General features: G+C 42.9%; 1 protein-coding gene across 1 annotated transcript in view; it reads right to left on the bottom strand.

Annotated features, from left to right (window-relative positions):
- Positions 1–1,499: 1,499 nt before the first annotated feature.
- Positions 1,500–25,277, bottom strand: part of LOC119650744 (myb-like protein Q) — a 32,870-nt gene continuing 9,092 nt past the window's right edge. The window contains exons 2-4 of the mRNA XM_038053817.1: positions 17,968–18,135; positions 17,552–17,905; positions 1,500–3,667 (exon numbers count right to left, since the gene is read on the bottom strand). Of these exons, the coding sequence (XP_037909745.1) occupies positions 1,982–3,667; positions 17,552–17,905; positions 17,968–18,135 (2,208 nt within the window). The 3' untranslated portion in view covers positions 1,500–1,981. The remainder of the gene's footprint in view (positions 3,668–17,551; positions 17,906–17,967; positions 18,136–25,277) is intronic.

Here is a 25,277-nt window from a genome sequence, read left to right as displayed (position 1 = left end):
AAGTACGAAAAAGGTACGGAATGTCAAAAGCGTAAGTCTTTGAAATGCGAGCTTTGTCATGGGCAGCGTGGAACAGTATTGCATCCAAGCAAAGGCCAATCGAGTGGGTCATGCATGCAAGGGAGTATTTCTCATCACGCGGAAAACTCTACAAAACTTTCCCATTCCGAAACGATCTTGCTCACATCTGTAATAAAGATAAAGGCAAAGGATGGAAGGATAATTTCAGTTCGGTGCTTGGTGGACCAAGGTAGCCAGAGCAGCTATATCACTGAGGAGTTAGTTCCCAAGAAGTAAGCGCGCCTAGTTAAATACTAGGCTGGACTTGGGGCGACCTGTGCCCTAATATAAGACTCCCAAAAAGTTCATATAAGAAAAATATGTTTTTCTTGAAAAAAAAACAGCGGATTAAGGTTGTACACCTGATATATCAATTTAAAGTGTTCCACCTCTAAAAAAGCCCCTATATAAGCAGCAGATAACATTCCTGGGACTCCAGGGAAACAAAACTGTAGCGATAGTCGAATTTTAACGAACGAACAGATACATTAGTCGGCACGAATCATATCTCTTTCATATCTCAAGCAAAGATGAACTTATTTCTGACAATATGGATTTTAAAAAGAAAAAGATAATTTTACATAATACATTTTTTTAAGATTCCCGTCACCCTTAATATTACAATTACATGACATTTTTGATCACAACTTTTATTTAAAATGATACTAAATAGTAAGGAACAGTGGGCAGTCTGTATATCAAAAGGGAAATGCCTATTTTACGATGAAATTCTACTCCCACGCGCTATCAGAGATAGAATAGTTTATTTAACGATCTTGAAGAAATTGGTCGAATTTTTGAATGTTAGAACCAACGCTTTCCAGCTGAGGGAAGTGATTTAGCCATGAATCAACTGTGGAGTTGTTTTATCTGCAGCGAACTGATGTTATTAATTGATCAGCAGTTTAGAAACCAAGCAATATGAATTTATGATCAACTTTTAATATCATTCACTTTAGGTAAATCGCCCCTTAGTTCTCTGAATTCACTTGGATTTAGTCGAGCTAAGTCTTTTCGCATATCAGTACCGGTCTTCAGCCCTTAAACTTTTGCTTAAAAATACATCTTTATTTAATTTTACGCAGGCTTAAATTCATTTCCCAGCATCAAAACAATCAATGATCAGTTTTGCGTCGAAAAGTAACAATTATGAGGCAAGATTTTCGAGGAAATTAGAAGATACTGATAAGCAGTCTCTTGGATAATGTAGCACCAGTCAATTGGTGAACTTTGAACTCGAACGAATATACTTTAATCCAATAAAACTTCCGAAAGCATTCAAAACTCTGGAGCAAATCTTCTGCAATAAAATAGGCAAACCCCTTTAAACCTCCTCGCAAATAAGCTACGCATCAGCTAACGTTTATCATCTTAAAATCGTCTCCTCAAATCTATAAATTCATACCGTTCCCAATAACTTAGCACATGAATCTCACAAGTTCTCTGGACACATAGATACATTTTAAAAGTCTCTAAAAGCACATATAAAATCTAAATTCGAGAATTTTGTAATCAAATCAAATTCCCACTAAATCTACCAATTTAATCTGGTGTTTTCTCCACCTCTCTCCATGTGGACTTACGCCGTCCCGAAACAATAATTCCCTCTTCATATTTAACTACGTGTATTCGTTAATTCAGTTTTCTTTCTTCGCTTACAAATGGCACAACAGAAAAATTTCGTGTTTGATTTTATATTTTCTACTTTTTGTCTGATCTCTTTTTGCTTGTTTGCTTACACAAAGGAATTAATTGAAGAAAAAAAGGATATAATAAAAGTTAAATGTTTTTTCTCATATTTTTTTGCTCTTTTTGATTTTGACTTGAAATTGTGTCTGTGTTTTAAATAGATTTTATAATATAGTCGTTATCATAATTATGTATAAATTTATTAAGTCCTAAAAACATGAATTACAATTAATCACTTAATGTTACTATTAGACAATGATGATGACGATGACGTGGGTGATGATGTTTCAGTTGCAATTTCGGCCGTTGAAACACCACTACCGGATCCTGAACCACCACCCCCGCTACTACTACTACTGCTGCTACTACTGTTACTACTATTGCTCGTCACTCCACCGCCACCGGCATGACTAGCGCCAGGCGTTGTCGGTGAAATCGATTGGGAATAGTCTAATTTGTATATTGAACGGGTCACATCCTCCATTGACGCCTCCTGACAATCTCGTCCCGTGTGCGTTTGCGAGCCACAATTGAAGCACGACATTACCTTAGCCGTTCCCACTGTCAGAGTCGTATAAGGTGATGTGTTAGCCGCCAGAAGGGTACTAGGTGCCACGGGCTGTATTGAGGGCTGCTGGGGTGCTCCTTGAGGCGGCAGTGGTTGCTGTGACTGTTGCTGTTGTTGCTGCGAAGCGGCTTGTGACTGAGACTGTGATGGTTGTGACGATCGCATGACACCGCTTGGCGGCTGAGTCGCCGCACCGCCTAAAAGGAACCCTGCTCCACCAGCCACCTGGGCGGGATATTGGTAGACTGCAGTGGGTGGCTCACCGTTTGGAATTTGAAAACCGGGATGCCGGTAGGGAAGCGGAGGTGGGGGAATACCCGCCGCCGGTGCTGCCGTGTTGTGCGGCAATATCGGTGGTCTTGTTGTAGGTAAGTGTTGCGCGGGATAGGGATATGTAGCGCTAAATTGTTGTTGATGTTGTAGTATTACTGGATTTGTAGTGATTACGTTACTTACCACGCCACTACCCGCCGTCGGCGTTGTTAACATTACTTGTGTACTTGTGACTAAATTGTTGTTGCTACAACTCCCACTGTTTCCCGTTGAACTTAAATTACTATTGTTATTATTATTTGCGATCGGCGATGGCATTAGATTAGGCCCGGTTGCTAAAATTAGTTCGTTCCCAATGAATTGCTGCTGTTGCGAGCTGTTGGGCGCGTGAGCGTAGAGGACCGTCGTCCCGCCCCCGCCGCCTCCGCCAATGCTACTACTTATCACACCTGCATCAACCAAACCAACCCCGCTACCCGCCAGTAGTTTATCGGGTCGACCGTTCAAACGTGTCATATTCAAATTGTGTTTACTAAAATTATTTTGATCATTTATCCTAAGACTACTATTACTACTCATATTACTATTATTGACTACTACTGATGACAGTGCTGCTGGCGTATCAGGCGGGGAGATCTCACCGACCGACGAACCTATCGAGTTGCCCGAATCACTTTCACCACTTTTGTTATGATGTCTATTGCTACTACTATTACTATTAGTACTACTAATTACTATATTATTCTCTAGAATTGCGGCCGTTGCCGCTGGATTATCGCTCAAACCCATATTATGCAGTTGATACGTCAGATTTGCCGCGTTCATTGCATTGAAACTTCCAGTTGTCGTACCGCCCGACTGTTGGAGTGGCGACGGCGATATTACGCCACCGCCACCACCCACTAAACCACTGCCGATACCTATAAGACTTGTCATATTCGGTAGGTGCTGATTATGATGTTGCTGCTGCTGTTGATTATGATGAGATGATTTTGATTGACGTGGGATAGTGTGATGGCCGGATCTTGTGTAACCATTACGACATTGTAGGGCTAATGTACCGTCCGGATTGTAAATCTGGAAAAGGACAAAGTAAAAATCAAACATCAAAGACGAAATTGCGGAAGATAAATAAATATTAATGCTGAAAAACCAGTCAACTGCAAAGTAGTGATGCTACTGGAAGAGATCGAAGACATTTCAAATGAGCACTGAAAAAATCACAACGTGTACAAAGCGATTACTTTTAGAAAAGATACACATAGTATAGCCAAGGTCACACTCCTCTGGGTTCCCGGGCATAGGAACATAGAGGTGAATGAGCGGGCTGACGGATTGGCCAGGCGAGATTCTGCTCTTGGCAGTCCTTCGGTGAATACAGTCGGTGTTCCTCTGGCGGCTGTCGGGGGCCGAGTCTACTCGCACTACCTAGCTGCCGCGGGCCTAAAATGGCGAAGGCTTATGAGCTGTGCCAAATCAAGGAGAGTTTGGCCCGCTTATAACATAGCCTGATCACGAGAGCTCCTGTGCCAGACGCGTGCAAATGCATTCAAGATTACAGCGGTCTGCACGGGGCACTGGCCCATAGGGGACCATACAGCTAGGCTCGATATACCCTACAATTCGCATTGCTGCAGAGAAGAAAGGGAAACCCTCATGCACTTTCTCTGCGGCTGTCCAACTCTAACTAGAGTCAGGCTACGGACACTGGGTAAACCATTCTTTGAAGACGTCAGAGAGATTTCTAGCTGCAGGGGGAGGAGGGGAAAGCTGCTTTCTTTCGTGAATGCTACAGGCTGGCTCTGAAGATCCAAACCGGCTAGACTCTGCCTCCCTGCTCCGATAACAGCGGTCACGGTCTTAGGGAGTTTGTGAAATCAAAGCGGCGCACCAAAGCGCTAATTGAGCTCTTCGAAGCGGCTACTGATACCTACCTTCCTACCCATACCCATAAAATCTGTCAGTCGATGCGTATAGCGAGAAATGTTAGGTCACCGAAACTGGTAACATTCAGCACGGAGAGTACCTAACTGTACCCAACTTCCGTCAGACTTTCAGGTTCCGAAGGTCAATAGCGCGTGGACGACAGCACGATGAAGTTCGGTAACTATGAAAAAGAATCGCGATTATTGCGTTGCGCCGAAAAAGATTCATAGTTTGTTTAAAAACAAGTCGGGAAACCGGAAGCTTGACGCTTCAGGTATAAAAGGTTTTGTGTTTCCCTATGTGAGGAGCATAACGTAGTTCTCCATTGGCTTATAGCATTGACCCGAGATATTGAAACCGTTCAGTTCTGGGCAGACTGCCATTGCCAGAACTGAGCGATTTAAGTATCTCAAAGGGCAGGTTACTTCCATTGCCAGAACTCAGCGATTTAAATATCTCGAGTCAACGCTATCAGCCAATGGAGAACTGCGTAATGAAATTGTTTCACGCATTAATGCAACCTGGATGAAGTGGCATTCCCCAACTGGTGTTCTTTGTGATCGACGTATCAGTCGTATCGTCCCAAATCTAAAATTTACTGCAATGTCGTCCGTCTGCCACTCTCTATAGTTCTGAGTGTTGGCCGACTATAAAGGACAATCAACGGCGTCTTGCGATAATGGGGACGAAGATGTTGCATTGCACTGGTGGCGTGACACGTTTTGATTACGTCTGAAATAAGAATATCCGCGATCGATATGGGTTTTCATCGATCGTGGGAAAACTGCAAGGGAGGCGTTTTCGATGGTATGGTCACGTAATTCACGCTAAAGAGAATTCAACAACCAGCATTGATCAGAACATCGAAAGCAATGGTAAGCAACCAAAAAACCGGCCAAAACAATGGTGGCTTGATACGCTGGATGGGGATTTAAAGATCTCGCGATTACATCCTGATGAGGCATTTGATAAAATAAAATAACGGAACCGATCATCACGAGCCGACCCCGCTTGTGAACTGAAGGCTGAAGAAAAAGAAAAAGATGTGAGGAGCGACGAGTGCACGACAGCTCCGTGTAATATAGCTAAAAATTCCATTGGCCTCTATTTTTTAGAAAGCGATTTAAATAAATCATTTAATGGAAAGCCCTGTGTTGATAATGGTCAACCTCATACGCTTCACGCTCTGAGCTTAATATTATTAGCGAATGCCAACAATTTAACCAACATCAAATATAAAAAAGGGCTAGGGAGAATTAGATTCTTCTTGAATGGAATTTTAATATTTCACTGAGATTTCAATTATTCTCGTTAATTATGATGTCAGCATCTTATTTGTATGGCTTAGGATGCTGTTAATTAGCACGAAATTGATAAGTTCTTCTATAACTTTCCCACTAATAGTTGGATTTTCATGAAACCTGGCATGTGTATGCACAAGGCTGTCCTCTATGTCGGTGCAAAATTTAGTACACTTAGGATGAACTTAAGGGGAGTTTTTTAGTCTATTTCTAAAAGTTGATAATATACTATTAGTAAATTTTTTGAGCAGATACCGGAATGGAACATCTCTCGAAGATTAGATTTTACATAAGTGTTTTACACAAAGCCTTAAAAAGGGCTGGAGATAAATAGATTCTTCATAAATGCGACTTTAATATTCCAGGCGAATGTCAATTATTCCGGGTAATTATGACGGCAGCATTTGATTTGCATGGCTTTGGAAGCAGTAAACTCGCGCGAAATTGCTAAGTTTGAACTGCTATAACTTTGGCGTTAGTTGCCTGATTTCCATGAAATTTAGCACATATATACCAAATATTGTCCCCTACGCTGGTACAAAATTCGGAAGTGCTAGGATGAATCTAAGGGGGGTTTTTCAGTAAATTTCTAAAAAGTAGTAATATACTATTAGTAAGTTGATTTGAGCAGATATGAGAATGGGACACATTTTGAGGCCTAGATTTCATCTAGGCGCACCACCCTGATTTTTTTCGGATTTTTAAGTTGGATAGTTTCGGAAAATGAGTCCTGTCTCACTTCAAGTGCGTACATTTTGACTCCTTACTCACGCACTTTGCAATTTATGCCAAAACTAATGTCAGTTTCGGAAAGTACAAATTGGGACCTTTCATTTGATACCCTACACAACTATATCCGATGAAAAAAATTTTTGAATCCCCCCTTTGCATGTATGGGGAGCCCCCCTTTAAACTCCACCTAAATTTATGCCACTCGCTGTATGCGTGAGATTTCATAGTTCCCATCTGTCCACCAAATTTCGTTCGGATTGGTTTAGCCGTTTTGGAGAAAAGTGCGTGTGACAGACAGACAGACAGACAGACATTGAATCGATTTTAATAAGGTTTTGTTTTACACAAAACCTTAAAAAGCTGCCGGTAACCGAACGATTCATTTTTAGGACGGTAGCTCGATACCGCGAAACAACTGATGTGGTTAACAGGCTGCGGGAGGGGCGCCCGCGCTCCGTAAGTCGCCTGAATATCGTTCCTGTTGTGCGTGAGCGTGTTCGCCGCAATCCTCTGCGCAAACAGAAACGAATGTCGGCGGAAATGGACGTTTCAACTCGAAGTATGAGTCGTATTGTAGGAGATCTCGATCTCGGTGCATACCGGCGGTGCGTTAGCCATATGTTAACGCCAAAACTGAAGGAAATACGGCGAACTCAGTGTGCTGCTCTTCTGCAACGATTTCCCGGTAAAAAATATCGCAAGATTCTATTCTCTGATGAAAAAATTTTCACCATCGAGAAAAAATTCTACCGACAAAATGATCGAGTATATGCTTACAATTGTTATGAAGCCAAAGAAAATCCTCCGCGAGTCCAATGTCGTCACCATCTGACTTCTGTCATGATATGGTGGGGCATCTCATATCACAGAGTAACTGATAGTCATTTCTGCGAGGCCGGCATCAAAACCAGTGCGAGCGTGTATGAAAAAATGTTAGAGGATGTAGTCGAGCCATTGAGAGAATCTCTATCGCTGGAAAGCCGTGGTGCTTCCAGCAGGACCCCGCCCCCGCTCACAAAGCCAACATAATCCAGCAATGGTTACCGGGTCATGTTCCTGACTTCATAACCGCGGATGAATGGGCCTCAGGAAGCCCAGATTTGAATCCCCTGGAATAAGTTAGAGGAGACTGCTTGCAATCGAACTCATACCGATTTGGAGAGTCCAGCATCCTGTGTGCAGCTCGAGAAATTCCGCTTCATACCGTGCGTGAAGCGATCGATGCATGGCCTCCCAGACTTCGGACTTGTATAGCTGCTAACATTGGCCATTTTGAATATTTTTTTTTTCGTTTGAAAGCTCTATGTTTCCCGTTTCGATTGATTTGGTTTATTACTTCGTGAAAAATAAAGATTTATTTGACTGACAGAACTTATGGCTATACTATGTAATTCGTAGTGATATCGTATTTTCCGAACTATATAAATGAGCATTTAACATCTGCGAATCCATTCGGTCACAATGCTCCCAGAACAGAGGTGAATTATCGTCTGATGAATTGTTCCTGTCCTAGTACGAAACCGTATAGCTGTCTTCGCTTATTATTCTGACTATCATTGAGAAGAAGGCACAACCATTTCAATATGAAAAAAGCAAATCTGGCAGAATGTTCGAGAGGAAATAGTCAACCGGATTAAACTTCTCTACCGCAATCCAAACAGCTAAGTTCGAAGTGTGGCAAATATATCAAAACCGCTCCATGTCTCCACCGGTGTTCACCAAGAAAATGTTATCATTTTTGTTCTTGTCATGAACAGAATCACGCGACATATGCAATATCCAGCACTTTATATATTGCTCTAGGAAGATGATGCTTTCCTAGTGTATGACCATCAAGTTAACTGTCAATAATTCTTCTTTTTCTTCAGCCTTTGTCCCGTTCACAAGCGGGGTCGGCTCGTAGTGATCGGCTTCGCCATTTGGCTCTATCGGATGCCTGATCTGGGTGCAATCTCGAGGCTTTCAAATCCCCATCCAGCGTATCAAGCCACCGTTGCTTAGGTCTGCCTTTTGGTCGTTTACCATCGACTTCGATGTTCAGACCAATCTTTGCAAGTGAATTCTCGTTTGCACGAATTGCGTGACCATACCATCGAAGACGCCTCTCTCGCAATTTTTCCACGATCGGTGCAGCTCCATAACGATCGCGGATATCCTCATTTCGGATGTGATCTAAACGTGTGACCCCACTAGCCCAACGTAGCATCTTCGTCTCCATTACCGCAAGACGCCGTTCATTGTCTTTTATGGTCGGCCAACACTCAGAACCATAGAGAGCGACTCGACGGACGACATTGCGGTAAATTTTAGATTTGAGACGTTCGTTGATACGTCGATCACAAAGGACACCAGTTGTGGAACGCCACTTCATCCAGGTTGCGTTAATGCGTGAAGCAATTTCATAACGCGGCTCTCCATTGGCTGATAGCGTTGACCCGAGGTATTTAAATCGCTCAGTTCTGGGCAGATCACTGCCGCTGACAGTGATTGTGCCTGTTTCATGGGGATCGGTCGTCAAAAATTCAGTTTTGTTTAAATTCAATCTGGGACCGTGTTGCATGAGGCGATCATTCCATTTTTGAACAAATTGCTCGAGATCATTTTTGCTATCAGATGCTAGGAAAACATCATCTGCATAAAGCAGTGTGTAGGGCGCTGGACGTTGGATATCCCGTGTGACGGTGTCCATAACAAGGACAAAGAGGAGTGGTGAGAGGGCACTTCCTTGATGAACTCCAACAGAGACACGAAGCGGTTTTGATACACCCGCCATACTTCGAACTTTACTTTTCGAATCGTGGTAGAGCAATTGAACCCAGCGTACGAGTTCTTCTGGCACGAAGTGTTGTCGTAAAGCATACCAGATGAGTTCGTGTGGTACACGGTCAAACGCTTTCTCTAGATCCAGAAATGCAATGTAAAGAGGGCGATGCTTCTCACGGTGTTTCTCCATGAGTAACCGCGCAGCGTGTATTGCGTCAGTAGTTCCGCAGTTCTTGACAAATCCGGCTTGATTCACGGTTATTTCAACGATTTCGCGAATACGGTTGTCAAGAATGCGTTCAAAAATCTTCATGGTATGGGAAAGTAACCGGATCGGACGGTAATTTGAACATTCTGCTGGGCTACCTTTCTTTTTCCATATTGGAACAGTGGTACTTTCTTGCTAGTCAGATGTTCTTCCTTCCTGAATAACCCGGTTAAAGAATTCACTGAGCCACAGTGTTGGGTCCCAGCTCTTCGCTTTCCAGAGCTCAGATGCGATGTCGTCAAGTCCTGTTGCTTTCCCCGATTTCATTTGTTTTATTGCCTCCTCGACTTCAGTTGCGCTGACTGGTGGAACTGCTCCAAATGTCGGCAATGATTGTGGAAGTGGAGGATGAGCAAATTCTTCAGTTGAAATCTGCTCGAAGTATTCTCGCCATCTATCCGTTGCGGCTCGACGGTTGGTAAGCAAAGTACCGTTCTTGTCATTAACACAACAAAAGTGTTCGATATCCTGTGTGCGTTCATCACGGCTTTAAGCAAGTCGATACAGATCTCTCTCGCCATCCCGAGTGTCCAGTTTATCGTAAAAATTTTTGAAATGGTTCGCTCGGGTGACAGCGACCGCTTTTTTTGCTTCCCGGTTGGCATTCTTATAAATTTGCCAATTAGCAGGCGTTTTATCGTCGAGAAATTTGTGGTAGAGGCGTTTCTTTTCACGGACCTTCATTTCAACATCATCATTCCAAAGCCAAGTATCTCGGTTGATGTACCGCTTACCCGGCTTGGTGACCCCGAGGGTTGCAGAGGCCGCTTTGTGGATCGTGTCTTTCATTTGGTTCCATGATTCTTCCACATTCGTTATGGTTGGCAACCGTATGAGTGAGACCGCTTCTTCTTTCTTCTCACCAAATCGCCACCATTTAATGCGCGGCGGGCCAGTGCGTTCCTCACGCCGTTTTATCGGTGGCTTGATTCGCAGGACAGCAATCAACGGCCGATGTTGAGGTGCGATGGTCTCATAGGGAACGACTTTGCAATCAGTGACAGTGGTAAAATGTTGGCGTCTTATGAGAATATAGTCGATTTGCGTTTTATTGTTCCCACTATAAAATGTGGGAAGATGAGACAATCGTTTGATGGACCATGTATTCATAAGTACAAGGTCATGGGTGTCCGCAAAATCGATTATACGCTCGCCACCTTCATTGCGCGCTCCGAACCCCTTTCCCCCATGGCACCTGTTACCGTCTGCCTTTTCACCCACATGACCATTAAGGTCGCCGGCAATGATTATGTAATCGTCAGCAGGCACGTGACAAGTCTTTTCATCGAGAAGTTGCCAGAAGGCATCTTTCTCGGCATCAGGTCGACCTGTCTGTGGTGCATACGCGGTGAAGAAGTGAATAGTGCGATCAGCTGATATAATGGTGAGCTTCATCAGCCGATCATCAAATCGTTCGACTTCTTTAATGGCATCACGGAAACCCTCTGAGATGGCAATGCCAACACCATATTGAGTGTGTGGGTTACCAAAATAGAGAAGTTTGTAGCCATTTTTACCGCGTTCGCGTTCAATGTCGCAGCTTTTGGAACCAGACCATCGGGTTTCTTGCAGAGCGCAGATGTCAATGCACCTTTTCCAAAGGGCTCTTGCGAGTTCCTCGGTCTTTCCAGTTAGGGTACCAACATTTAGCGTGCAGACACGTATTTGTTTTGTTCGTTGTGTGCGGACTAACTTGCTTACGTCCTGACGCCGTCCATGCGTCAAGAACCCTTGCCCATTTCTCGACAGGACCGGGGCCCGTCCTGCCGCGTCGACTGAGGTGGACGCCCTAGCATTTCTCCTAGGCCTATGACTTAATCCGATCATCATGTTTGTAACGACATTGTATGCATTTTCTTGGTCGACCTGTCGCGGGGCCTGTCACCAAGAGAGATCAGGTAGGATTTAGCATAGTAGAATAACTCCATCTATACTCTATTTATCTCTTTCCCTGATCTCAGCATTTTATTTTTGTTTTACTGAGGATAGTACAGAGTACGTTGCCTCAAACCCTCCTCCTTTACCTGGGTTTGGGACCAGCATACTATGTTAATAGCATGGCGGAGTTTTAACTGTCAATAATTGATCACATAATACTCGAGAAGTGCTGAGAGTTCAGGATCGACGGCTCCCAAATATTGACTTCAAACACAACATATTATACGAAGCTATACTTCAGTTGCGCATCCTCTCACAAAAGCAACTATGACGGACTCAACTTCATAGGTGCGGATTCAAAACAGCCTGACTGATCAATTTTCAACACGAAACCTTTTCAAACAGGGGGACAGGTTGACCACAATGCTTTTCAATTGAGAGTACCCTTGAGAACGTATTCAGAAAAAATTATTGTTAATATCCTAATACTACTTCTGCCCCTCCTTAGGTCAACACAAGTGGTAGCGTACGCTGGTGACATCAATGTCTTACTGGATGTACATTTTAAGTAATGAAAATATTTTTGCCGTCACACGACGACGAGACCTCGCACCGGTTGAAATTGGTATATAGAGGGCAATATAGACTCGTATCATGATGCTCCCAGCTTGAATTACAACACCGCCTACAATCCCTCTAACAATCGGGTGAGAGTAAATACTGAAGCCATTCACAACATAGCCCTCCGTAACACCTATACAGGGAAAATGGATGCCGCAATAACAGCAGCTAACAGGTGTCCTGGAGATGAAGCATCAACAAACGATCTTCACAAGATATGAAACGAAAGAATGCTGCATACCGAGTAATGTTGCATTCTCAAAGAACGCGGATACCCGCAGAGACTTATCACGAACTCCGTTGAGCGGAGAAGCGACTTCACAGACGGAAAAAGGAAGCCTGGGAGAACCAACAGATCTGTGATCTCGAAAAGTACAGGGAACAACTGCACCAGGCTCGGAAGTTTTAGTAACAATTCAGCAGGATGAAGCGTTATACATCTCGATGCTCATCCTGCCGGGACAAAGAGGGACATCTGATTTCCGACAGACATATTGGAGCAATGGGTTGAGTACTTTGATGAACTGCTCAACAACTAAAATATCGGTGAGTTGGAGATCGCGCCAACTGAAGACGATGGACAAATACTGCGACCTACAAACATAGAAGAAACAATCAGTGCAATCCACCGGCTTAAAACCCATAACTCCGATCCAATGGAGCCGAATTGTTTAAATATGGAGGCGACCAACTACACCAAGCGGTTCAGCAACTGATGCTCAAAATGTGGGGCATTATCTGCCCCATACATATAAAGGGGGACATCACACAGTGCAGCAATTATAGAGGTATCACGTTGCTGAGTACCATCCAAAAGATATTCTCCGCTATCTTGCCAGGCCGGATAGCTCCTACGCCCCGAACATCACTGGTCCATACCAAAAAGGCTTCACTCCAGACAAACCAGCAACAGATCAGATTTTCTCCCTGCAGCAAGCGATAGAAAAACTGATGGAATATAGACATCAGTTGCACCATCTTTTCATCGACTTTAAAGCCGCCTATGATAGCCAGGGTAAAACTGTACACGGCCATGAAAGAATTCGGTATCCAAACGAAATTGATAAGACTGACTAAGCTGACCCTGACCAATGTGCGAGGCCAGATAAAAGTAGTAGAATCACTCTCGAGACCATTCAATTTCAACAACGGTCTAAGACAAGAGGATGCCCTATTATGCGTCCTCTTTAACCTGGCCCTGGAGAAAACGATTCGCGATGCAAATGTAAATACGAGAGGCACGATCCTCTTTAAGTCCACCCAACTACTGGCATACGCTGATGATATTGACATTATGGGAAGAACAACCCGATATGTGCAGTCCACCTTCATTCAGATCGAGCAGGCGATACGAGATCTCGAGTTGCCTCTTAATGAAAGCAAAACGAAGTGCATGGTGGCAACGTCAGCGTCAAAAATCAAAGAATGAAAAACATCGAATCGCACTGGTCAAACGAAAACAATAAAGATAGGAGACTAAAACTTTGAAATCGTTGAAAATTTTTCCTACCTAGAGTCAAAAATCACAACCGATAACAGCTATGATGATGAAATCCGCGGACGATTGTTGGCTCTTTCGCTCGAAAGGTCTCAGCATGAGGTCAAAGCTCTTACTGTACATATACAAGACTATGATCTTGCCAGTCCTTATGTGTTCCTCAGAGACCTGGGTTCTTAGTAAAAAAAAAATTGTGAACTCTTGGCCGCACTCGAGAAAAGAATCCTCCGAAGAACTTTTGGCCCCCCACATGAGAATGGACGGTTCCGTAGCCTACATAGCAACGAAATCTATGAGCGATGATACCACGACCGTCTGGTTGTGGATAAAGTCCGGGCCAACAGGTTGTGGTCGGCGGTTCACCTAATCCGTGTGGATAAGGATAATCCAGCCCGGAAAGTCTGTAAGGGCAACATCTATGGTAGAAAAAGAAGACAAGGCAGATCCTGCCTGAAATGGAACGATGGCGGACGTCAGGACGCCAGACAACTTTTAGGGATATCAAATTGGTTGACCTCGGCGACCGGAGAATATGGAGTTCCTTATTAAGGCAGGCTTAGATCGGATACCGGTTATTGCGCCGTTGATGATGATGATGAAAATGCAACAATTACGATGGGTAGACCACATACAACACAAGGACAATATCCAAATAACTAAAAAGATATTTAATGGAACATCGGAAGAACAAAGAATAGGAAAACCAGGGAAATGCTGGTCGGAATTCAATGGACAATTTAGGAATTGGAGGACGAGATCGGTACAGTAACACTTTTGGATGTAATGAAACGAGCTGCAGTCACAAAAGTACACACCTTCTCTATCTGTCGTCGTACGTGACATTTCACGAATTTGGAAAATGAAAAATCTACCAAAAGATTGAACTCTCCATAATGATTGCCGAGAACAACTAGAATTATGTTGTTAATGTTAGATTAGGTTAAGGATTTGGAGAACCACAGCTTCAAGCGATTTACCTGCCAAGCCGCAGGCTGATCCCCCAAAGACAGGTAGATATCTCGATGAACAAGACCTTTCCGAGGTATCTTTTTGGCAAATCGGCTTCATATAGGCAAAAGCAGCACGTGGATTTCTTCAATGGTAGTTTAGGAAGTAGCCCTATAACATGTGGCTTTCATGCCCCTTTTTATGGGTTAATAAAAAGGCCTTTCTACCGATCCTGTGCTTGACAGTTCGATTTCGTCGGAAATTCAGGACTATTTCTCGCTGAAAACTAAGAATTGGAATGCACATCAACCAAGTATATCGAAAGTATCTAGACAACTTTCCGAACTGGTCATTCAGAAAAATGATACCGCCCGTTTCTGTGCTATAACACCTTAATTGGTACCACTTTCCTGTCGTCCACCACCTTGATTAAAAAGTTCTCGGAATTACCACTGGGGCGCCATACTGACCCGATTTAAGATATGTTTTTAAGGTTTTATGTAAACACAAAGTCAATGTCTGTCTGTCCGTCTGTCACAACCGATTTATTCGGAAACGGCTGGACCGACTGTCACGAAAATTAGTAAGAGCGTGTTCCCTTTACATGCAGCAAGTGACGCCATTTTCTGTTAGGTTTAAGGGGGGCTTCCGATACATGTGAATGGATGATGCAATTTTTTTTTCATAAAAATGTGGCCATGTGGGGTATCAAATGAAAGGACTCAATTAGTACTTCTCGAAATTGATGCCATATTAGATATTGGGTGAAGCATAAGGAAGTGAGGGCTCAAAATGTGACCATCGAAAAGTGTACCAGGTCTCGTTATCAGAACCTTTCTAACCGAAAAATCCGAAAAAATTACAGTGGTGCATCTCTACAAAATCTAGTCCTTAAGATACATCCGGTTCCGATATCTACATAAATAAAGTTAATAAAAGCATAGCATATTTTAGAAATTTAGCCGGAAACCCCCCTTAAGTTCATGCTAGAACTACAAAATTTTGCATTTGTGTAAAGGATGACATAAGGCACCATTGAGAGATATTTAATTCGCTCAGTTCTGGGTAGGTTACTGCCATTGACAGAATTTAGCGATTTAAATATCTCCAGTCAATGCTATCAGCCAATGGAGAACTGCGTTATGCTCCTCACATAGGGAAGCACAAAACCTTTTATACCTGAAGCGTGAAGCTTGCGGTTTCCCGACTTGTTTTAAAATACCACATTGTCCTATAAATTTCGGCACCATATCTCGATAGTTGTGAAAGTACCGTCGTGTTGAATACATCTCTCTGTGACAGTGCTTTAACTTAACTTTTTTAGGATTTTAAAAATCGAATCGAATCGAGACTGAGACATGATTTCTATAGCTGAATCCGACACAAAACTGATTACACGAATTATTACTGGAAACGGTGGCTTGATACGCTGGATGGGGATTTGAAAGCCTCGAGATTGCACCCAGATCAGGCATTCGATAGAGCCAAATGACGAAGCCGATCACGACGAGCCGACCCCGCTTGTGAACGGGACAAAGGCTGAAGAAAAAGAAGAGATTACTGGAAACAAGACGTGAGTTTATGAGTATAACATGCAATCCAAAATCAAACCATTAAAACAAGTTGATGCTCACGATTTTCATCGTCTAGAACGATGTGATTCATTATGAATTTTTGCCCAAAAATCAGACAGTGAGCAAGATACATTACTTGATCGTTAAAAGACGTGAAGCGGTTCATCAAAAACAAAAGGATTTCTGTTTGAACAACTCGTTTTACCACGGCGCATGTGGCACAATGCCATTATTTCCCCGCGAATTTTAGACCAAATTGACTTGGCTCCCTACGATTCCTTTCTGTTCAATCGAATCAGCACTACGAGCAATACGTTTCAGCAACAAAGAGGAGCTGGAAAAATCAAAATCACCGGTCGACTGCAGTTGATGGAGATTACTTTGAAGTGGATAATATCAATTTTGATAGATAATCTTGTATTTCATATTTTCTGAATAAATTCCATGAACCTTTTGATCAAGGTATTTATAATATATGTATAAACGTCGACGCCGCATTCTAAGGACTACAGCTATCAAGCTTCATTCTAACTCACATTAATATTAATTAAGAAACAAAATAAGTGCAGCTAGATAAAGTGCCTTCCCTTATGAATAAACTCTGCACATGAACTATGCCGAACTGGCCAAGATTAACTGAAATTTGTGCAATATCAACACAAAAATCCTCAAAATCTGACCCTCCAATGGCAACGAACCAAAACTTAGGCTATATTAATTACAACTTGTTCCAGAAGAGCGTGTCAATCATTGTTTTCATACTAATCAACCCAAGTTTTATAAGTTTCAAAATTTCATTAAAATGTACCAAAAATATACCAACTAAACTGGAAGGATTCGGTTGCGAGCACTTGGATCTTGTTAGAGACGGCAACGACCTCCAAAAAGCAATGGAATTTCGGGATTTAGGTGTTAGGCTGGGGATTGGTTTTCAAATCGGGAAACTGTACAAAACCTTTTGAATGTTGATTATATTTTTTGTGTCAATAAAACTAATGATTCTGTGCCTTTAAAAAATATTTATTTCTGATTCGTTTTGTTTTATTTTTTTTTTCTAACCGACACGCTCTTTGGAAACAACCTGTACATGTGCATGTATGTATTTCATATGATAACAATTGTGTATCAAACATATCAAAAATATTACATAAAACTTGAATTTTGTTAGCAAAATTGGTCTAGGGCTCCATCCGGCACCGGATGGACGAGTTAGGACATCGTTAATCAACTACTTATCAATGTATACGTAATGCATGTATAAAAATTGGAAAATAAACAATTGTACTCTCTTCTATGCAGTTAAAGTTCCATAGTGAAAACTGGCAAAAATAAAGTGGCTAAAATAAAACCAGTTAAAAACGCTCGTGCGTAAAACCGTCAAAACACTTTGCAAACTCAAAAGCTACTCTAGAACTTTTTTCGGAAATTTTTCCCCTTTGTTTTTCTACTCACATCATCCAAGTTCTTTATGTAGGGCGGTATCATGTCGCTTGGAATTATAAGTTGACTAGGCGGCAGCTGATGCGCTTGCTGTTGCATGGTCGGGGGTGGCGTTGTCTCCACAGATGGACGGCGGCTATTTCTTAGAGTATTATTCCGTTGCGATTGTTGCTGCTGCTGTTGCTGTTGCTGTGAATTGCGATTGTGTTGTTGCTGTTGCGTTTGTTGCTGTTGCATGATCGTATTGCCGCCGCCTCCGCCGCTCGATCGGCTCGGGCTAGCTGTTCGACTATGTGACGGGGACGATTGCTGGCTTAACATTGGAGACGGCGATTGTGGCGGATGTGGCTGCAAAACATAGCATAACTACAGCAATTTGGACATTTTCATGGATATTGTTTGGGGGATGGGGAATACCGAAAACTTACATCTATCGAGGGTGGCTGCTGCGGCGTGTATGATTGAATGCCAGGCCGTATTGTCCAGATGGGGGGCGGTGGCGCTCCAACTGTGTATTCTGTAGGAATGCCCAATGTTGGGTGAAATGGAATATCTGCCGGAATTTGATGTGATACTGATGAATCTGTGTGGATCATCTGCAAGTGAAATGGAGAAAGGTTAGCGTTTCACGATATAAACATGGTTTTTTCATTAAATTCGACAATGTATACGTCATTTGCAATTTGAAACCATTAAAGAGTTGCACCATTTCCCTATGAGGAGCAGATGGTTGCCAGCCTTTGAAATGAAAAGCGCCGGGCAATAGAAACTTCCAGAACGAGAAGGTTAGGACTCTGGTAGGGGTCAAGGAACCAAAAGAGAGCTTAAATGATATCCACAAGGGACCGGATTACTTTGATAGCTTATCGAACAGCGCACACTGAAAAGGCCTCACTCAAGAGGCATGAAGAGCATGACATTTGAGACCCCTAAACTGGATTCATTACAGTTTTATAGAAAAAAAATTTGTATTCTATACCAAGTTCTGTTCATCAGTTTATTGACCTGCAAAGATTCCTGGCTTTTAACCTCATTGTAAGTCCGCCTAGCTTCAATATACTTTTTCAATGTCTGTCAAACCCCTTCACTTGTCAAGATTGGTCTGAACATCGAAGTCAATGGTAAACGACCAAAAGGCAAGCCGAAACAACGGTGGCTTGATACGCTGGATGAGGATTTACAAGCTCGGAGATTGCACCCAGATCAGGCATTCGATAGAGCCAAATGGCGAAACCAATCACGTCAAGCCGACCCCGCTTGTGAACGGGACAAAGGCTGAAGAAAAAAAAATGTCAGTCAAACCCCTAGGTATTAGTCACCTCGAATCTGAGCAAAGTTGATTAATTTAAATCATGATTTAAATCAAATGATTTTTTGATAAAAATCATGATTTATATTAAATAATTTATTTTATAAAAATCAAAATTTTTCATACTTAAAATCGTAGCAATTAAATAAGTCACAAACCCTACAATTCGCATTGCCGAACCTCAGAAAAGACGGAAAAATCCTCAGATACTTGCTTTGCCTAGCTAGAACCCGGTTAAGAACACTGGATAAACCATTCTTTGAGGACGTCAGAGATCTCTAGCTCCATGGTGAGAAAGCTGCTTTCCTTCGCCAACGCTACAGGCTGGCTCTCGAGATCTGATCCGGCTGAGCTCTGCCTCCTTGCTCTTATCCTATATTGTTCCTGATGCCCACCATTCTGCTGTTGAATTCGAGGTACAACTGCCGCGCCTCAACTCCCATACTATGCGTAAGCCCCCTAAGCCCAACTTAGCTCTGTCGTCAATCAACTGAGTTTCCATTCTCCCACCATTAACCCGCGACCAAGTCCTCCTCTCTTTTTATTCCATTCTGTTTGATCTCCGTCTTAATTAAGTTCCTTCCTCCCCCAAAGCCCTGAGCTTCTACTCATTCTGATTCACCAATGAAATCTACCATACCCTTATTGAGAATTACCGCTCTATATTGTTCCTCTCATCTTGCTCCAAGATCCTAGAGAGGTACATCAATGGCTGGTTGACCACCCCTTTCGGCCACCTTATAGCTACGGAGCAGCACGGCTTCATAAAACATCGATCCACTGCTATGCAGTCTTCTGGACTTCACCAACTTTGTGGCCAAATGCCTCAACTCTCGGCAGGAAATCCGCGTCATTTACACGCACTTTTCTAAGGCCTTCGATTCCGTTAACCACGAGATACTATTGTCCAAACTCGCCCCTCTCAGCATTCCTTCATCACTTATTGCATGCCTCCTACTTCTCCTTCCGATCCTGTAGCGTTTCCTTTGATGGTCGGTCTTCTAGTCCTTTTTCGCCCTCGTCTGGTGTGCCACAAGGATCCATTCTACGGCCTCTTTTATTTTTATTGTTCATTCTTTATTAACGACCTCCCCTCTATCTTCACTTGCCCTTGTTTGTTATACGCCGATGACCTCAAACTGTTTCGTCCCCAATAGATTGTACTTCCCTCCAGGCAAATCTGGATAATTTGGTCCATTGGTGCACAGTTAATAAGTGGGCTCTTAACATCAGAAAATGCTATCAGATGTGTTACTCGCTTAAAACCTCTCCCACTCCTTTCTTCTACTCTCTTGGTGGTTGCTCTCTATCCTATCTGAATTCTATCTTCGACCTGGACGTAACCTTCGAAGATAAACTGCGTTTTGACAGCCGATATTACCAACTGTGTTTCCAAAATGTCAGGTTTCATACTGCGTCCCTGTACTGATTTCACCTCGTTCTGACCCTCCATGATGCTTTTTATCTCCCTCGTGAGAAGTATTCTTGAGTATTTTTCCGTAATTGTCCTAGAGAATATACAGCGCAAATTCACCCGCTCGCTCTTCTTCAAGATGAACCTCCCCCATGTTGACTATTCCGGCCGCCTCCCTACCTTTCAACTCCCTTACCTCCAACAACATAGAATCTTCCTCGATCTTTGCATCCTCTTTAAACTCTCTATCGGTGTAATGGACTTCTTCTGTTAATTGTCCATTTAATAAATAAATACCCCTGCCCCAGTGAGATTTGAACCATAACCTTCAGTTACGACAGCCTAGCGCTCTAACCATTAAGCTTCCTGGACACATTATTATTTTATTCAAGTAAACTATTTGGTCGTTCGAAAATAATTATAGCATAAAATAATAATATATTGTTCCACCAAAAATTGTCCGGTCTTGCGTCGAAGGAGTTATTGAACCGGTTTTTGATTCGACCAGGAGCGCAAATGAAGGAAATCCATTGGGGCAAGGTCTGGAGAATATGCTGGATGATAAAGAACCTTCCACTCGAGCTCATAGTGTCCTTTCACCATTTGTGAAATATTAGGCCTACGGTTGTCATCAAGCAGTATGATTTGATCTTATCGGTCTGTTCTCTTCAGCTAAATTGCTTCAATTACGCGGTTTAGTTAAACAATTTGAAAGTCCTTGCTGATCGCACTGTTTCATTCATCTCCCAATGCTGCCAGGCCCTTTTTTGGGTGGAGATCCGCTTAACACTCGGCGTTGCCGTTTTGTCCTCAAGCCACCCATTCTTTTCTTTGCCTCATATTGACATATATGCACCATTTCTCATCACTTGTCACGATTAGGTACAAGAAACTGCTTGTGTCCACGTGTAGTTCGATGGCGGACAAGATGTTGAGAGAAAATTCGAAGGCATCTTTCTTTGTTTTCTTTGTTCGGCTAGTAAGAACTCATGAATAAACAAGGGGAGCCTGTTTAACAGTGCAGGTGACTGACACCCAAATTCAAAGCTGGAGATAATGAAACTCCAAGTGAACAAATACACAATAGGCACATGTTCAAACCTTCCTTTCAGAAATCGAGGAGCGATGAAGAACCGGATGAATCTATAAAACCGAAGAAAAGGTTTGGGGGTCAAGGCTCTTTTCGCGAGGGTGCCGATCAAAGAAGCAACCGCTCTAGTAGAGGATTGGCTACATAAACAACAAGAAAGTTCACAATGGAAACCTAGGGTAAAACAATATATGAAGCTAGTCAGGAGCTGCACGGAGGAAAGCTACTTTACTATTAGTATTGAGTCTTATAAATCGTTAAAGAAAGCTCCAATATGGTATCCTCTCTCTCCGTTCATGAACGAAATCTTCATATCCAACCTGGAAACCAAGTTAGCTTCGATCGATCTGATGCCAAGGTTTTGGAAGACGTATGTAGACGATATCTGCACTATCCTCATGGAAAACGATGTGGACAAAACGCTCGACTTGCTCAATAGACTGCATAGACTTGCTCAAAAACAGTATCGAGCTCACCCCGGAGATGGAAAAGGAAAGTCAATTATCTTTCTTGAACATGTGTTCAGGAGAAAGCAAAAAAATAGTTATGGAGATCTACAGGAAACCGACAGACACTAAACGAGTTATCCCTAACCCGTCGAGTCGCACTCATCACCACAAAGTCACCTCTTTCAACCACATGATCCACCGGATACTACCCCCTCCATTTGTTTCAGAAGGCGTGGTGAAGGACTGAATGGATACACCGAACTGACCATCACCAGTTTGATCAGCAAACGAAAAAAGACGTTTCAACCGCAAGCGTTCACCAAGCTGACTTCGAATCAACAGTCCAGACGGAAAACAGCTTTCGAATTCCACGTTATCTTCCTTTTGTTGAAAAGACTGGGGCACATGGTCTGGACGCCACCTCAAAACCATTCTGGGATCAACCGAAAAGTCGATCAAATGGCCAAGTCCGGGATATAGGAAATTTCCGACGAAGATTGCATAGAGCTGTAGGTAAGACATAGAGATTAGAACCATCCATGTCATGCATATGTCTCTAGAACTCTAGCCATGCTCATCTAGAGCTCTGATGCAATGGTCAAAGGTGGGCGTGTTGTTGCAATTAATAAAATAGAAGAAGAGACGAGTCTGGCAACACACACACTTCATCTAAATCGCATGCGGGCACCTTCAATACACGGGTACAAACTTTCAATCTACGAAATTACAAATCCATCTTGGAAAATGGGCAGCGATGTCATGTTACCAAAGTTTTGAAGTGACTCCAAAGTCAGGACCTCAATAATAAGGGAGGATTACAATTCCAGGATAGTCAGCCATCGGAGGAACCAAAATTTATGATATACACATGGTTCAAAAACAGAAGATAGGACAGGGGCAGGGAAACATGGAGTTAATTCGAAACATAACATACAGGTAACCATAACAACACCTCGGTTTTTCAGGCAAAGTATATGCAATAAATCTGAACATCAGAATATCAAGTACAAGGATTCTAAAACCAATATTCTCTCTACTAGTAGAGCAGTGTCATAAGCTATAACATCACCTCAAACCAGATCTAAATTGTTGTGGAAATGCCAACAAAGTGTGAAAACGAACAAAGTAACTCCAATCACAATTTACAAGGGCAAATCCTGTACCTGGAATAAGCAAATTCATATAAGACTCAAAAACCAACAACTTAAGTAATCCATTTATAGGAAAGAGGGAAATCCTTGAACTGTATAAAAGCAAAATAAGGGCACTGACAGGCCTAATGACCCGTCCTATCGAAGATCTAACATCTAACATAGACTTTGAGGGGAGTCCTCCAATTAACCACCAGGACCGAAAAAGAAAAAAGATCTATTCAGCATTCCCGGAAGCCGAAGTACGGGCTGTTCAAGAATAGGTATCGACTAGCAAGATGAAGCTCAAAGTTAACTAGGTGACTGAACTCTCGTTAAACACAAAGGAAAGCAAAAACTGCAACTTGCACGGATAATCCCCAGCTCCGCGGCTTAACAGACCTAGGCAGAAATGCCAACTAGGCCCTAGGACCTCAGAGGTGAAATATTATTTTCGAATTGGAAGTATTTTGTCCTAGAAGGGCTGATGAATTCAAAAACCAAATTAAAGGCTTGTTTGAAGAAAATGCCGCGAGGATTTGAGATGATGACGTTCAATGTGCCATAAAGAAAAATTCCAAGCGGCAGAAAGCAGTGAAGAATTGTTGGTCACTGGAAAAATTCGCGTTAGTTGGGTTGGATGGGAACAGATTTCACAAAAAAGGTGCTTAAAATGGTTCGTGTATGGACACTTTTTAAAAGTAAGCACAATCGACACTATCCAAATTAATCGATGCAAATGGAAAGCCAAGTGGTACCAGGCACAAATTCGGTGCCAGATTGTTACTGACGGCTCCCGCAAGGTGCGTTCTCTTAACTTGGGAACCACTTTCTGACAGAATTCTGAATCGAAAATTCCGGTCTAGGTTAAGGAGCATCACAATTCTACAGTGCTATGCATGAACGGAGGTTTCTGATATAGTGAAGAGTTCTTTCTAGAAGCAAATACACGTAGTTTCGGAGAGGTTTCCTAAAGGTGATACTATGATCGTGATGGGTGGTCTGAATGCTAAGGCAAGTTCTGACGACAATTTGCTAGGATATGTGATGGGGAAGCCCGGTCTCGGCGACCGTAATGATAATGGTGGGAGGTTTGTGAATTTCTGCAACTTCCACCGCCCCGTCATTGCTGGCACATTGTTCGAGCACAAAGCTTGCCATAAAGTCAGTTGGATGTCAATTGACCGACACCCTTACGAGCAATCAAATCGACGACATATCGCGATCAGCATTAGATTTAGGAGTTAAGAAACACAGGCATTGACCTCGAAATGAACCACCATCTGATGGCCGCTTACGTTCTTTTGCGTGTTGCGTCCCCCCACAGGGTTGGTGGACTGCGACCCCCTCAAGTTCAACATCAGCCGCTTACATGATCCAGTAGTCGTCCGACAGCGGGAGAGCAAACTCGCTGATCACTAAATATCCTGAGTAACCCGTCTGAGAGTATCGAAGAGCATTAGGCCATTATCAAAATTGCTCTTTTCTCGGATGCTACGCAGGTCTTCCGTCACATCCCGTAGGGACATCACACGATCTAACTGACAGCTGTATCGTGGGTGCGGATCTATGAACAGAAGGAATTGAAGGCTCTATCGACCACTGCGAATGATGGTGGGCGGGACACGCTCGAACTTCGATACCGTGCGGAATCCTGAAAAGTTCAATGCAGTGTGTGCTGTGATAAAAAGGAACTTGTTATTGCGCTAATCAAAGAAGCAGAAGCTGCCACAGATCGCAATGGCTTCGGAACTGTATAGCGCATCATGAAATGTTTGCATGCTTGCAAGCCGAAAACCCAGTCCCGTGAGGGACCTTAACGGTCGATTCCTCATTCACGATGACCAACTGAAGAAGCGGAAGAAACACGGCTATTAATGCACCCAAACGCAATAAAGCCGCTTGACTTTACGGTCTCCCCATAACGTTATTCGTCGTTACACCTGCAGTTTCCGCAGATCTACTGCTTCCACTCGTACGAAAATCTTGGAATCCGAGATCTTCCCAAAGAGTGGAAAAAGGAGACGGCCATTAAGATTCCAAAGAAGAACACCAGCTTGAATACGACAATTGGAAAGGCATCTCTTCGTCGATTTCGAGAAAGCTTTCAACAACGTGAACAAGGAGTGAATCTGGAGTCCTCCATGTAGGGGTTTGGTAGCAAAGGTGATGTAGCAAACTCTGCAAGTATTCTATTGCAGTCTACGCTATGTAGTGGAGCCCAATCTCCCAAGATAGCCAACGAGTATTTTGCTCCAGAAGCACTTAGTGCAGAAGAGTAGAGGAGTACGGGTATCTGGGGAAGTCCTGAAAGAAGTTGAAAAGCATTTCGGTGGACCAGGTGCG

The sequence above is a fragment of the Hermetia illucens genome, chromosome 3 (assembly GCF_905115235.1).
Source record: "Hermetia illucens chromosome 3, iHerIll2.2.curated.20191125, whole genome shotgun sequence".
Taxonomy (NCBI): Eukaryota; Metazoa; Arthropoda; class Insecta; order Diptera; family Stratiomyidae; genus Hermetia; species Hermetia illucens.
This window is presented reverse-complemented; position numbering and strand designations above follow the sequence as displayed.